The sequence below is a fragment of the Suricata suricatta genome, chromosome 1, assembly GCF_006229205.1.
Source record: "Suricata suricatta isolate VVHF042 chromosome 1, meerkat_22Aug2017_6uvM2_HiC, whole genome shotgun sequence".
Taxonomy (NCBI): Eukaryota; Metazoa; Chordata; class Mammalia; order Carnivora; family Herpestidae; genus Suricata; species Suricata suricatta.
The window spans coordinates 33,133,796-33,149,616 of record NC_043700.1 but is presented as its reverse complement, the minus strand read 5'-3'; the positions used below and the strand labels follow the sequence as shown (position 1 = coordinate 33,149,616).

The 15,821-nt window shown below is 36.5% G+C and overlaps 1 protein-coding gene across 1 annotated transcript in view; it reads left to right on the top strand.

Moving 5' to 3' along the window:
* Nucleotides 1-15,821, top strand: part of NSD3 (nuclear receptor binding SET domain protein 3) — a 75,160-nt gene that overhangs the window by 29,129 nt on the left and 30,210 nt on the right. Inside the window, exons 9-14 of the mRNA XM_029936172.1 lie at nucleotides 1,460-1,505; nucleotides 4,420-4,550; nucleotides 4,936-5,064; nucleotides 6,207-6,333; nucleotides 14,093-14,290; nucleotides 15,024-15,197. Of these exons, the coding sequence (XP_029792032.1) occupies nucleotides 1,460-1,505; nucleotides 4,420-4,550; nucleotides 4,936-5,064; nucleotides 6,207-6,333; nucleotides 14,093-14,290; nucleotides 15,024-15,197 (805 nt within the window). The remainder of the gene's footprint in view (nucleotides 1-1,459; nucleotides 1,506-4,419; nucleotides 4,551-4,935; nucleotides 5,065-6,206; nucleotides 6,334-14,092; nucleotides 14,291-15,023; nucleotides 15,198-15,821) is intronic.

Genomic DNA, 15,821 nt, shown 5'->3' with positions numbered 1-15,821 from the left:
AATTAAACTCACAATAAGAATTTTTCTTAATTTTTTAAAGTGGAAGAATATCCATTTTGTATAGCCCAGACAGCTGCTATTAAACAAAAAGAATTCTGGATAGTATTTGTTCCAATAAGCTTTATATTTTTAAAACCACTTAATATGGAATTGTGGACTTTTCTATTCCAATTATTTCCTTCATAATTTTAAACTTACAAACTTAAAAGGTGATTTTGTGGGTGCACTATGGTATTTCCAAGCATGTAAAACAATTTTCCCAGAAACATTTAACTAAAATTTAAATAATATACTAATTTGTCATTCATTTATCATAATTAACTTTCATACTTAGGAAATTATATTCCAAAAAATCTTTTTAAGCTCTTGCAAATCTATAACATTCATTACCAAAACAAAAGTTGTGATTTTTTCCAACTGGTTCCCAAATTCTGTGACCAGTGAGTTTAAAATTAATAAGCAGAATGAGTATAAAAAGTGGGATAAATTGTTAATGCCACTGTGTTAATAGTTAGTAGTAGAACAATACCAGTGATTGTTTAGAAGATTTTATATTTGTATTACTAATTGTATCTTATAAAAGCGCTTCTGTTGTATGTTTTTTTACCTGTTGTAAAAAAAATAAAAAAATTTTTTTAAAAAGCTTAGAACAATCCTTAAATATTTACAAAATGTGTTGCAACATGCATATTTCACCACATCTTAAAGAAACATAAAATTCAACTCATAGCTAAAACAGGAACTCCTCCAATAGCATCCTTTCTTTAATTCCAATGGTTCAGTCCTCAAATTACCACGTGTTGTACATAAACATTGGCAGAATAACTTCTGATCTCGCTCTCCTAATGTAGGATCAAGACACTGTTCATAAGACACTCAAGAAAGTGCTTTTGCAATATCACAAACTTATTTTCTTAAGTTTGTACTAGCAGCAAAAGTATTGAGCTTCCAGCTGTATGGAGCCCTGTAGCACTCTCTACAGAGAGGGTCCTGATTCCCAGCAACTTAGCTGTGAGTGCAGGCGCGGAAGGGTCTTAAAGTGGCGTGAGTTACATTAACCTGAGTATCATAGTAAGTAAAAATTTATCCTAACGTCTTTGGGGCGGGAGGGGTTTATAGCAACATCGGGGCTGGTTGCAGAAACAACCCCTCTCCTGCCTCCCAGACACTGAGAAAAGGATTCTTGTTCTCTTCATATACCAAGGGAATGGTGGGAAAAGTCTTTGCTAGAAAGCATGTGGCTGTGTGTTGTCACTTGGTATTCAGCACAGGCAGTTAGGATTTAAACCCTCCCTGACCTTGAGACAGAGATGTTTACCCAGAAGATGGGACGGAGTTCAGATTCCAGATACATTAATCACTCATCATTACTTAGATTGATGGAAGTATTATTTTTTCCCTCTGTTAATTAAAAGTAAAAAAAAGTCATTATTAATGGTATATTTTTCTGTTCAAACAGGTTGAAACAGTTCCTCAGGCTACCGTGAAGACTGGATTACAGAAAGGTGAGTTATTATAATGTTGCCTTGCATTTCCTTGATTAAAAACCAAATTTTAAGAATTATTTGTACTTCATGTATTTTTGTTTGTCTCTGTAAATCACTGTTGTTGCTCTTCAGTCAAAAATTTGTGTGAAATTGAAGTATTTCCTGGTGTGTGCGTGTGTGTATGTGTGTGTGTCTTTTAGAGTTGATCTTACTCTGTACCTCCCATGTGTAAAGTCTTACTTGTTTTGGTAAATTGGAGAACACCATGTAGACTTGATACTGTTTCCAACTTTTCTCCATAAGATTCTGGGGTTTCACTGGTTAATAAACTAGGGATGTGACGAATCCATTTTTTTTGGTATTCGACTGAATACCGAATAGTAGCTATTAATGTTTATCAAACATGGACTTTGACAAATCAGACAAGACAACCTGATTGAAAAAAATCTTGCCACGTTTATTTTTACAGTGCTGTAAAATCTTTTTTTTAAATTAAAATGATTCATAGCATATTTATGGCCATTATTAGATGACCTTATGCAAATCTATTTGAGATATGCACAAAGTTTAAGAAACCTTAAACTTATATCTGTATTTTCTGTGTGCAATTTGACTACAGTACAAACTCCATAGCATGATTCGTGCGTTTTTGATGAGATCATTCAAACTGTATTTAATACCTGTAGTTTACTCTGGGCAAATTGCATTATTTAAAAAAAAAAAAAAAAAACACCAGCCTCTCTGCATTCTCGGGGAGAAGTCTGCAGCGATGGTCTCCGTGGAGATCCTCAGCAGAACTGAACAGCCTCTCGGAGGGAACACTGCTTGGCGGAGCTCCAAGAAAAGACATCGCGATCGCTGCGAGATTAGGAGGCCTGATTGCGTTGTGTTTCCACCATTCCACAGGGTCGGCGGACCGGGGAGTGCAGGGCTCTGTCAGATTCAGTGACAGCTCCGTCTCCGCAGCGATTGAGGAAACTGTGGACTGAGATTCCTGTACAATTTCATCCCAGAAACTCCAGACTTGTAGTCTCCATGCAAGATTTCTTTGTCGGCGGCTCGATAAACAGTTTCTTTGTTTTCAATTTTGATTTTGCCAATCATCATTATTGGCATTTTCCTGCCTGGTTTCTTCTTCAAGACCTTGAACAATTGCTTTAACATTCAGATGATTTTTTTTTTTTTTTTTTTTTTTTTTTTTTTGTCTGAGCTGGATGGGTACAGCTTAAATCGTGGGTCCAGCCTTAAAACCACCGTTTAACTTACACTGATCAATTTCAACATGGACTGTTTTTGTTTTTTTGTTTTTTGTTTTTAAATAAAGCATCATTAATGCACATCTGCAGGGTTTTGCCAAACAGCCCAAACTGTACACATTACAATCATTAAAAGCTCTTATTTTTTTTAATATTAGTGCCGTTATCATGGAGAACAGCATGGCAGCTGTCTTTGACAGTCTGTCATTTTTCTAGCATTTTCAGAAACTCATCGGAAATGGCGGTACCTGTGTTTCCCTTCGAAAGCCTCTCAGTACAGCACTCCTGTTCCTCTGTTAAAACTCCTTGTTAATCCAGTGATCTTTTAGGCCAAGGAAATACTTTGTGGTGGTGTTCTGGGTCCACACACCAGCAATGAAGGAGATAGATTTGTGTACTTGTGTTTTTTAATCAGCGTTAACATGGGCAGGCACCCTCATTTGTAGATGTAAGGAAACATTCAGTGAAAAAACTTGTAGAATGGGATGTGATACCAAGGTTCCAGTAATCTGAGCAGTCTAAAGAGGCCCACATCCTCCACCACAGAACATGGCTATATACCAAGTGCTACTCTCACTCAGCCTGTTGCGGATCTTCATGGCCTCAGGAGACTTGTTTCTCCATGGTCTCTTCTGGACTGCACACTTCCACCATAGCTTGCTGGGCTGATCTAGATGTCTGTTTGTTGTATGGAAATTTTGGGGGAAAAAAATCCAAAACACAAACTGTGGGTTGAAATATTAACCGTCTCCTTGGTTCCCTGGTACTCACCGTGCCTGATCTGCACATTTCATCGTGGCTGTTTCTGTATAGCCTATACTGCATTAGCCCAAGAGATTGTTGCTTTGTAACTTTTTGCACTATTGTTTTGGCTGGATTTGTATTACACACAGTTTTAAAAAAAAAAATCCTCACTATTCTCTGCCTTTTTTTTTTTTTCATATTTATTACTTCCCGCACAAATTCCACATAGAGGCCTCTCATCCAGCTCTTCGTGATTTGGCTGCACTTGAACATTGATTGTCCGTTCCAACCCTCAGCAATGTGCCTCCTAAATGACATGACATATGTAGATGTGCTGCAGCACTTGTTAATGGTCACAATAAATGCCACTTCACCAAGGAAGTCTCAGATGAACAATTATGAACATCCAAAATTTGTTCGGGGGGCAATAATCAACTGAATTGCAAAATTCGGGGGAAAATGGCACTATCCGTGTACGAATCGAATACAAATCAAAGATTTGTCACATCCCTAATAAAAACAAGATGGAGATGTCTCTGCGACCATATTTGTAAGCTACACAGTGTGTTGGGTTTTATGTCTTCCCCCTCCAAATCGAATGGTTCTTTGGATTGCTCCAAATCAATCGGCTGTCCTGTAGGTTTGATAGAATTGGTTTTTAGCTTGGAACTTGGGCTCTGTTGACTGAAAATAGCTTTAGAGCAGGAGCGCTGAATTAAATGTTTTAATAGCGCGGTTGTAAATTAAATCACTCACTATCAGGAAGGTTAGAAGCTTATGAAGTTTTGATTCGTGACTTCAGTGTTACAAAGAGAGCTGTGCTTTTTTTTCCACACTACAGATGAGTCTGGGGAAAGAAAGAATCTTCCACAAAAAAGTTAAAGCAAACTTTAAGCACTATTTTAGGATTAATTTCGGTATGTTGTATTAAGGTGCCAGCGAGATTTCAGATTCCTGTAAACCTCTAAAGAAAAGGAGTCGCGCCTCAACTGATGTAGAAATGACTAGTTCAACATACAGAGACACGTCTGACTCCGATTCTAGAGGACTGAGTGACCTGCAGGTAAATATGTTCAAGGTTCTGGGCACATTGCTCTTTTGCTTTGAAAAACGAAGTAACAAAATGCTTTGTTTGACTTATTGGGGAGATAGGGGAATTTTTTAAATACTCAGAGAGCAAATCATTTTTGTTCTTTTGTAACTTAATGGATGTCTTAATTTTGCTGGTCTCTTACATAGCAGAAACATCACTTCTGTTTTTAAGTTTTAACTGCAGTTTTCTCTCAAAACACCAGGCATATACTATTTTTTTTTGTATTTTTAGAAAGGAGGAAAAAGAGGTTATATCAAGGTTTACTTGAGCAAATCTTGCTAGGATTTTCATAGGAGCTAACTTTGAGGGAAATTTTGTTTTATTTTTCTTAACAAGTGTTGTGTTTTCCATGTAGGTAGGCTTTGGAAAGCAAGTAGATAGCCCTTCCGCTACTGCAGAGGTAGATGTTTCTGATGTGCAGTCCGTGGATTCAAGTTTGTCAAGAAGAGGCATTGGAATCAATAAGAAGGACACTGTGTGTCAGGTAGGCAAGTGACAGCTTGAAATAACTGCGCTAATATTCTGCCAATAATATACTTACCTTCTGCTGGAGAGAATATTATCTTTTAAATTATACTACTTTAAAGCTTAAGTTCTACTACTTTAAAGTCTAAAAGTTCTTTTCTTCCCTTTCTGATTTGGGAATTTTATTCATATGCAGTGCTAATCTTGATTGTGATACTCAGTTCTTAATGAGAAGCGGAATGGATACCTGGCTGGCTCAGTCTATAGAACATGCAACTTGATCTCGGGGTCATGAGCTCAAGTCCCGTGTTGGGCCTAGAGCTTACTTAAAAAAAGGTAAATGGTAGATGATTGATTTCAAAAACATTTTCTTAAATTTAAGTTGGTATTACTTTTTTTTTTAAGTTGATTTATTTTGAGAGAGGGTAGAAAGAGCTCACAGGAGGGGTGGAGAAAGAGAGAATCACAAGCAGGCTCTGTCCTGCTAGTGCCGAGCTTGACACAGGTCTCGAACTCACTAACTGTGAGATCATGACCTGAGCCGAAGTCAAGAATCAGACACTTAATTGACTGAGCCACCCAGGAGCCCTAGTATTACGTTTTTAAATATATATTTGCCCTTTTTGAAAAATACTGCTTTGCCCTGTAGAGAAAAGTTAAAGTGTGCAGATTCCAGAGAAGGAATCATGAAAGATCAAATATGCCTTTTAAACTTTATACTGTATTGGGTCCGGAAATAGTTATTTAATTCAATGGTTTTATATAAATAAATATATATATACTCTCTGATACAATCTTTCTATAATTTTATTATTTTTGTCAGGAGGACCAGGTGATATATGGAATTGTTGAATCATTATATTTTACACCTGAAACTAATATAACACTGTATGTGTTATTATAATTAACTGGGATTAAAATAAAAACTTTAAAAAATAAAATTAAAATAAATTACTTCGGTGGTTCTTAAAGTGAGGGCCAAGGACCTGCAGCATCACCATTGTCAGGAAACTTGTTAGAAATGTAGATACTCAGGCCCCAGCCTAGATCTGCTGAATCAGAAGCTATGGGAGAGCACCTAGAAATCTGTCTTAACAGGCCCTCTGAGTGATGCTAATGCCTGCTGAAGTTTAAGAATGACTGCTTTTTGCCCTATTGCAGATCTGTGAAAGCTCTGGTGACTCTCTGATTCCTTGTGAGGGAGAGTGCTGCAGACACTTTCACCTGGAGTGCCTGGGATTGGCATCACCCCCTGATGGAAAGTTCATCTGCGTGGAATGTAAAACCGGTAAGTTTGCTTAGTTTGATAGATATGAACAGACAGACAGCGAGGAGTATGTGATGCCAGCATCCCCTGTGATATCTAATTTTCCTGCCACTTTTATGTAGCTCTCATCATCCACTCCCATAGGTGTTTCAGCAAATTAAGACCATTCGGTGATTGGAATTCCTAAGATCAAATCATTGAGATGGATTTGTGTTTTATCTAAGCAACTAAAATATATAGAGTGAATTATTTTTCAGATGGGTGTGAAAGTTTTGTGTTCTATAAATTGGGTTAAAGTTTCCTTGACTTTAATAGACTGCATAAACGTTAGTCACAAACTCACAAACTATAACCATGGTGATTTTATTTTTATTGAAAAGATGGAGCTGCTGGAAATTCTTTTTTAGACATGGGGGTTTGGGATTCATCATTGTGGCCTTATGCCCCTCTCCCCCTATATAGACTACCACTGATCAAGACCATTTATAGAGAGAGAAAGTTTAATACCTTACCTAAAGTCAGAAGACAGCATATGCTGAAACTGGGATTCAAACCTGGAAACAGCTTCACTCCGGAGTCCTTACTCAGTACTGTCTGCTCTGACGACCTTGATGACCCAGGGTGGAGATTGTGTTTCATATGTCCTATATTCTAATACAAATACATACACACAGATGCAAAAAGTTATAAAAGCCGTTTTAAACATATAACTTGTATTTTTTCCTATATGAAATGTTATTTATCACATTTAGACTCTGCAGTAAGTAGAACTTTAGAATAGTTTGCCAACTGGCGGCCTCAGGGTCAGATTATCTGCGCGTCATATTATTTGGCCTTCAAAATGTTTTGAATGTGTGAACGTAGATCAGGCACATATTCTTGGTTCCTCACATTCCCTGCCATTCCCTTTTCTTTTCTTTTTAAAAAAAAATTTTTTTTTATGTTCTTTATTTTCGAGAGACAGAGACAGTGGGAATAGGGGAGGGTCAGAGAGAGAGGGAGACACAGAATGTGAAGCAGGCTCCAGGCTCTGAGCTAGCAGGCACATATTCTTGGTTACTTACATTCCCTGCCATTCCCTTTTCTAAAACCCTATCATTCTGTTATTTATGTAATCTGCCTGGCCCTTTTTAAGCACTTACATTGCAATCTCTGGTATAAACTACTGATAGGAAGCACCATGTATCGGGGTATTGAAGTACTCTGAGGGCTTTTCTCTTACCTTTAGAACCCAACAGAGCAGAATTCTGCCAGCGAAGTCTAGATCTAGTCTAATTTGATACACATATATTAGAAAATTTAGAAGAGGGGCGCCTGGATCCCTCAGTCAGTTAAGCATCTGACTTCAGTTCAGGTCATGATCTTGTGGTTCGTGAGTTCAAGCCCTGTGTTGGACTCTGTGCCTGACAGCCCAGAACCTGGAGCCTGTTTCAGATTCTTCGTTTCTCTCACTCTCTCTCTCTCTCTGCCCCTCCCTCCTGTCTCTGTCTCTCAAAAATAAATAAAAGTTTAAAAAAAATTAAAAAAGAAAATATAGAAGGGAAATTTGCTTTAAAAAGAAGTAGAACAAAGTTGGAACACTTACTTCCTGATTTAAAAATTCACTACAAGGTAAAACAATTAGAAATTTTTTTAATAAAAATTTACTACAATTCTACAGTAATTAAAATAATGTAATGGCATAAAGACAGAAATATAAACCAATGAAATAGAATAGGAAGCCCAGAAATAAACATTCACACGTATGGTCAGATTTTTTTTTGACAAGAGTGCAAAGATTATTTAATGGGAAAGGACAGTCTTTTCAACAAATGGTGCTGAGATGTGCCTGGGTGGCTCAGTCGGTCAAGCGTCCAACTTTGGTTCAGGTGATGATCTTGTGGTTTGTGAGTTTGAGCCCTACCTCGGGCTCTGTGCTGACAGCTCAGAGCCTGGAGCCTGCTTCAGATTCCGTGTCTCTGACTCTGTCTCTCTCTCAAAAATAAACATGAAACACAAAAAGCAAATGGTGCTGGGAAAACTGGATATCCACATGCAAAAGAATGAAGTTGGACCTTTACCTAATAACTATATATAAAAATTAATTTAAATGGATCAAAGACCAAAACATAAGAGCTGTAACTATAAAAATCTTAGAAGAAAACATAGGGGAAAAGCTTCATTGGATTTGGCATTGATTTCCTGGATATAACACCAAACGCATGGGCAAGAAAAAAAAAAAATGAATTTTATCAAAATTAAAACTTTGTTCACCATTAACAGACTGAAAAAGCAACTTACAAAGTGGAAGAAAATATTGGCAAATCACATGTCTGATAAGGGATTAATATCCAGAATGTATAAAGAACTTCTACAGCTCAACAACAAAAAACCAAAAACCCCATAAAGGCAAAGGATTTCAGCAAACATTTCTCCAAAGAAGATCTACAAATAGGTTAATAAGCACATGAAAAATATTCAAAATCATTAGGAATCAGGGAAATGCAAATCAAAATCACATAAAATGCTATTTCATACTCATTACAATGACCATTATCAAATAAAAGCAAAAAACAGAAAACAACTGTTGGCCAGGATATGGAGAAATTGGAACCTTTGTGCACTGTCAGTAGGAATGTAACATGATACAACCTCTGTGGAAAATAGTATGGCAGTTCTTAAAAAAATTAAACATAGAATTACCATATGGTTCAGCTGTTCCACCTCTGGGTATATACCCGAAAGAACCAAAAGCAGAGACTCAAACAGATGTTTGTACACCCATGTGCACAGCAGCAGCATTCATTGTGGTCAAAAGGTGGAAATGACCCAGCTGTCCATAGATGAACAAATGAACGGATGGATAATAAAATGTGTGTTCATGCAATAGAATATTTTTTAAAATGAGAAAAAAATTTAAAAATGAAATTCTAGTACATGCTGTAATATGGGTGATCCTTGAGGGTATGATTGTGGATGAAATAAGCTATTCACAAAGGACAAATACTGTCTGATTCTACTTAAAAAAATTTTTTTTAATATTTTACATATTTTTGAGACAGAGAGAGACAGAGCATGAGATGGGGAGGGGCAGAGAGAGAAGGAGACACAGAACTGGAAGCAGGCTCCAGGCTCTGAGCTAGCTGTCAGCACAGAGCCTGACGCGGGGCTCGAACCCACGAACGTGAGATCTATCCTGAGCCAAAGCCGGAGGCTTAACTGACTGAGCCACCCAGGCGCCCCTTAAAAATTTTTTTAATGTTTTTTATTTATTTTTGCGAGAGAGAGATGGTGCGAGCAGGGAAGGGTGAGAGAGAGAGAGGGAGATACAGAACTGGAAGCAGGCTCCAGGCTCCGAGCTAGCGGTCAGCACAGAGCTGGATGCGGGGCTCAAACCCATGAAATGTGAGATCATGACCTGAGCCAAAGCCAGACACTTAACCGACTGAGCCACCTAGGCGCCCCTGTTTGATTCTACTTTAATAAGTTACCGAGATTAGTCAAATTTATAGAGACAGAAAGTAGGGCAGTTGTTACCAAGGTGTTGTTTTGTTTTGTTTTACACTAGTTTTTACTAGAGAGAAATGGGGAGTTCTTGTTTAAATGGATACAGAGGGGTGCCTGAGTGGCTCAGTCAGTTAAGCATCTGACTTTGGCTCAGGTTATGATCTCACAGTTTATGAGTTTGAGTCCCGTGTCAGGCTCTTTGCTCTCAATGCAAAGCCCACTTCAGATCTTTTTTCTCCCTCTCCCTCTGCCCCTCTCCCACTCACATGTACTCTCTGCCTCAAAAATAAACATTAAAAAATATATATAAATAAATGGGTACAGAATTTCAGTATGGGGTGATGAAAAGTTCTGGAGATGGATAGTAGTGATGGTTGCAAAATAATGAGTTCTTAATGTCACTGAACTGTACATTTAAAAATAGTAAAAATAGTAAATTTTGTTATATATTTTTAATCACAGTTAAATAACAATTTTTAAATTTTTTATTTATTTTCATGAAAATTAGTTTGATACCAATTTGTTACTCTTCCAACATAATATACTCCAAACCGTTATCTAAGGTCATTTAGAAAGTTTTATCAAAAGACAAACACTAGCATGTAAAAAGTATTACAGGATGCATGCCTAATAAATTCTTATACTGCCACTTTTTATTGTTTAAGACAAATGTGATTTCTGAAAAGAAAGTGCTTTCATTTTACCTGTGATTAAAATGTTTTACCTTGGGGGCGCCTGGGTGGCTCAGTTGGTTAAGCCTCCAACTTCGGCTCAGGTCAGATCGCACGTTCGTGGGTTCGAGCCCCGCGTCGGGCTCTGTGCTGACAGCCCAGAGCCTGGAGCCTGCTTCCGGTTCTGTGTCTCCCTCTCTCTCTGACCCTCCCCCTCTCATGCTGTGTCTCTCTCTGTATCAAAAATAAATTAAAACATTAAAAAAATATTTAAAAAAATAAATACAAAAAAATAAATAAAATGTTTTACCTTGTGATTAAAATATGTAACAGTCAGGCTTATTTATTAATTATTCTACATGAAGACCATGTCCTACTGCGGAGGGTGTTGGAAGCACTCATATCCTTAGAGCTGTAAGGAGTTTGATAGTTCAGCTCTCTATAACATTGTCACTAGTTATAGCAATTTTCATTTATATTAGACCTATGCTGATCATTATGCAAGTGAAAACCTTTTTTTTTTATATAGAGCAATGTATGCAATTAGGCAAAGCTATAAAATCAAACTTCTTTTTTTTTAATGTTTATTATTTATTTTTTAGAGAGAGACAGACAGAGCATGAGCAGGGGAGGGGCAGAGAGAGGGGGAGACACAGAATCCAAAACAGGCTCCGGGCTCTGGATGTCAGTGCAGAGGCTGATGTGGGCCTTGAACCCACGAACTGCAAGATCATGACCTGAGCTGAAGTCAGATGCTTAACTGACTGAGCTACCCAGACACCCCAAAATCAAACTTCTTAACCTTTAAAATAATTTCTTTTAATTTTCTAAATGTTATTTTATAACAATACTACTGCTTTCATATCTATGTACATGTTAAAATATAACTTGAAATTATATAAATGTAACAAGACAACAAAAAAACTCAGAACCCTGCTGTACTTTATTTACAATAAAGCCAGTAAAGAAAAAAATGCACATTTGAACATCACAGTTGTTAAGTACTAATTTTAAACAATTTTTATAATTCAGCTGATTTGTAAAGGTCAGGTACTTCCAAAATAAAATCTAACTTTCTGTAAAAAATGAAACAAAAAACTATTCCATTTTTTTCAGATTTTTTTATAGCATTGTGAGAAAAATGGGCGAAAGACTAGAAAGTCTTTTTCCAAAAGATGATATCCAAATGGCCAATAAATTATCACTTAAAATTCTATTCATAAAATGAAAACTCCTGTCCTAATAAAAGAGGCAGAAAATTGCAGCTAGACTTCTTATTCAAACTGTAGAAATTAAGGACAGAAAATATAGTAAAATTACCTACCAAAAAGACAGTTATCTTCAAAGAATAAAACAACTAACAAAAATGTTATTATACTTTACAGTTCTTTGTTTACAACTAAACATCTTTTTCTGTATCTTTATTCCCTCTCCTGTGAATGATCTCTTTATGTTTTATTCATTTGTGTATGGTGGTAGTAAAGATGTTCTTAGTATCTGTTAGTATTTTAAATTTATTTCTAATTACACAAATAATATATAAAAATAGTCCTACGAAAATATAATTGTAGCTCAAGCATGTGTGTGTACACAAACATACACACAAGTAACATTTTTCTGTGTATTGTAACAAAATGTATTAATTTTCTGTAGTTTGCTTTTTTCCACTATCTTGGGGCTCTTTTGGTGTCTATACAGATATATTCTATTTAATTACTACATAATTTTCCGTAGTATGCATCTATCATAGTTTATTTAACAGTTCTATTGAAGGACCTTTGAGTCCTTTCAGTTCTTTACAGTTACAAACAGTGCTTCAGTAAGCCTCCTTTTCTATGTACAAGATTTCCCTAATATAGATAGCAGAAAGCAGGATTTCTAGGTCACAGAAAATGAATGTATGTTTGATGGATACTGCCATGTAGCTTTCTAAGTAGTTCCTTAGAACCTAAATTCCTAGTGATATATAAGAGTACCTGTTTCTATACCCCATCAATAATTGGTATTATCAAGCTCTTTTTTCTTGATTAATATTTAAAATATTACTTGGGTTTTAATTAGCATTTATCTGATTAGTGAAATTGAGCATTTTTCCATTTGTTTATTGGCTGTTTGTCTTTCTGCCTTCTGTAAATTGCCTGTTTGTATCCTGCCCACATTTATTTATTTATCTATCTAAAAGTAAGCCTGCCTTCAATGTTTGGTTGAGCTCACGACACCAAGATCAAGAGTTACATGCTCTACTGGCGGAGCCAGCCAGGCGCCCCTGCCCACTTTTATATTAAGTTGCTCTGTTTCTGTATTAATTTATAGTTCTGTATAAATTCTGATTAGTTACCTTTGCTTATATGTTGCATATATTTTCTCCGTGTCTGAACTCTTTTTGTAAGAGAACAGTCCTGTATCATCTTTGTTGCATGTATTTTTCCACATCTGTCTTATTCCTTCTTTTTATCCTATTCTAATCTATCCTAATTGACATTATTTCTAACTTTAGATGTTTGGCAGATTGACCAATGGAACCATCTGAGCTTAAAGTTTTCTTTGTTGGAAGGTTTTTAATTATAGTTTAAATTTCTTTAATAGTTTATAGAACTATTCATATTTTCTATTTAATTTTGTGGGAGTGGTGGTAATTATGCTTTTCTTTTCTTTTTTAATGTTTATTCATTTGAGACGGAGAGCAGACATGGCTGAGGGGCAGAAAGGGGGGGCGGAGAGAAAGAATCCCAAGGTAGGGTTGTGGGGCTCAATCCCACGAACCATGAGATCATGACCAGAGCTAAAATCAAGAGTCAGTTACTCAACCAGCTGAGCCACCCAAGCCTGCCAGCTTTTCTAAGAATCTGTCCATGCATGTAGATTTTCGATTTATTGCCAATTTATTTTTTTTAACAGTTGTAGTATTTGTAGAGATGTACCACTTATCAGTTCTGATATTATTCTTTTTTTCTCTTTATTAGCCTCTCTTGCCAGAGATATCAGATTTATTAATCTCTTTCCAAAAACACCCAACTTCTATTTTTTTTAATCCTCCCCAATATATAATAATTTCACTCCATTCTTAAAGAGTGCTTTCACTGGATATAGAATGCTAGCTTAGTAAAAGTTTTCTGTCAGCCCTTTGAAGACAGCATCTCATTGTTTTCTGGCTTCTGTTTTTTCCCTTGTCAGCTCTCAGTCTTACTGATCTTCTTTGAAGATCATTGTCGTTTCTGTGGGTAATATTAATATTTTCTTTTTGTTCTTGATTTTCTACAGTTTGAATAAGATATCTAGTTATAATATTGTGTGTTTTGTATTAGGATTATGAGTTTTCATTTTATGTCTGTTTTACGTATGGAAACTATAGTGGAATCTTCGTTGTCTTTGGTAATTTATTTATTCTGGGTTGGGAAAACCTTCCCCCTCTCAGCTCCCATATGTTGAAAAATTCTGCTCTGGGTTTTCTGTGGATTAATTTTATTATAGAATGAGAAAGTAAAGATCTATACGGCTTTATCTCCAAACTATTATCAGTTATTTTAGCCAAATTTATTAAATAAACTTTAGCTGCTTCTATTTAAGAGGAATATGCTTTAATCTGGTTTTATTTAATTTGTGTTCCTCAACCAATTTTTCAGGACAGCACCCATGTTTTTCATGTAAAGTGTCTGGTACAGATGTGAAGCGTTGCTCTGTTGGTGCATGTGGGAAGTTTTATCATGAAGCCTGTGTCCGCAAATTCCCCACTGCCATCTTTGAATCAAAGGGATTCCGTTGTCCCCAGCACTGTTGCTCTGCCTGTTCCATGGAAAAAGATATCTACAAAGCAAGTAAAGGTAAAACTGCATAAATGGGGATAACAGGTTTTGTTGGGGGGGGGTTGTTGTTTTTAATTTTTTTTAAATGTTTATTTTTGAGAGCAAGAAAGAACATGAGCAAGCATGAGTGGGGGAGGGGCAGAGAGAGAGGGAGACACAGAATTTGAAGCAGGTTCCAGGCTCAGAGACTGACTTGGGGCTTGAACTCACGAATGGTGAGACCATGATCTGAGCCAAAGTCGGGTGCTTAACTGATTTGAACCAGGTGCCCTGGGTTTTGGTCTTTTTTTAAGTGCGGTAGCAAATAATCACATTATTATAAAAAATATCAGGTATTATCTTTCTTTGTATCTGTAGATATAACAGCTCAGTCACAATAGATAGCATGATAATTAGAGATTAGGTTCTAGTTGAAATCATGAGAAGAAAATGTTTTGTGTTCAAAATTACCTTTTAACAGTGACATTAAACATTTCTTTACCAGGTGACATTGAAAATTTCTTTATCAGAGGACATTAAGACCACCTTGTCTCCCACAGTAGAACAGACAAGTTTTTCTGAGTGATTTCTCAATGGGCACTGCATTTAGAGTCCTGCATAAGGAATGACAGAGCCAAACTTGTGAAGAAAAATATTATCTTACTATAACAGCATCACATGGGACCCAAGAGAGCCCAACTCCAAGAAACTCATTTTATATCCAGTTGATGCCTAATTATGTAGATTTTTTTCTTAATTTGTCCTTAAACAGGCCGCATGATGAGATGTTTGAGATGCCCAGTAGCCTATCATTCTGGAGATGCTTGCATTGCTGCCGGAAGCATATTTGTGTCCTCCTACGTTCTCATCTGTAGTAACCATTCCAAGCGGAGCAGCAGTTCATCCTCTGCCATAAATGTAGGCTTTTGTTTCGTTTGTGCTAGAGGTGAGTATCAGTCCTTTTTCTCCATTTCTTTGAGTTCATTGGCATATTTCCCCACCGAAATAAAGATTCTATAATATCCCTGAGACATTAACATTTTCAGTAGTCCCTCGTGTAACATTAAACATTCAGATTGTTAGAATATTAATTCTTCTATAAATTGAGCTAAATTCTAAACTTTTTAAGTAACTTAGAATCACAGATATGTTCTCAGTGTTCCTGTATGGCGTATCCAAAGCTTGATCTGTTCCCTTCTGCAAACAGTTCTTCTGCTTGATGCAGACTCTCCCCATATCCTATTCTTTAATCCACAACTTTCAACTGATTGAGATTTCACTTGGAAGGAGAGATGAGCACGTTTATTTTTTAATTGTTTATGTTATATTTTATCATGTTTTGGTCTGGCATTGAGGAAGTCCTGATGGGATGCAGCCAAGGCAACATATGCAGTGGTGGTAGCTAAGAGCCAGCAAGGCGAGCTTTCTTACTTGCCAGCTCTTGGTGTTTAAATATGCCAAGAGCTTGATCAAGTAAAAACCATGTTTTGGCCCTCAGGGGGTCAGTGAAGTTGAGTTTGTGATAAATAAAAAATTAAATAATTTCTTTTGCTGAAAACAGAGCATTCAG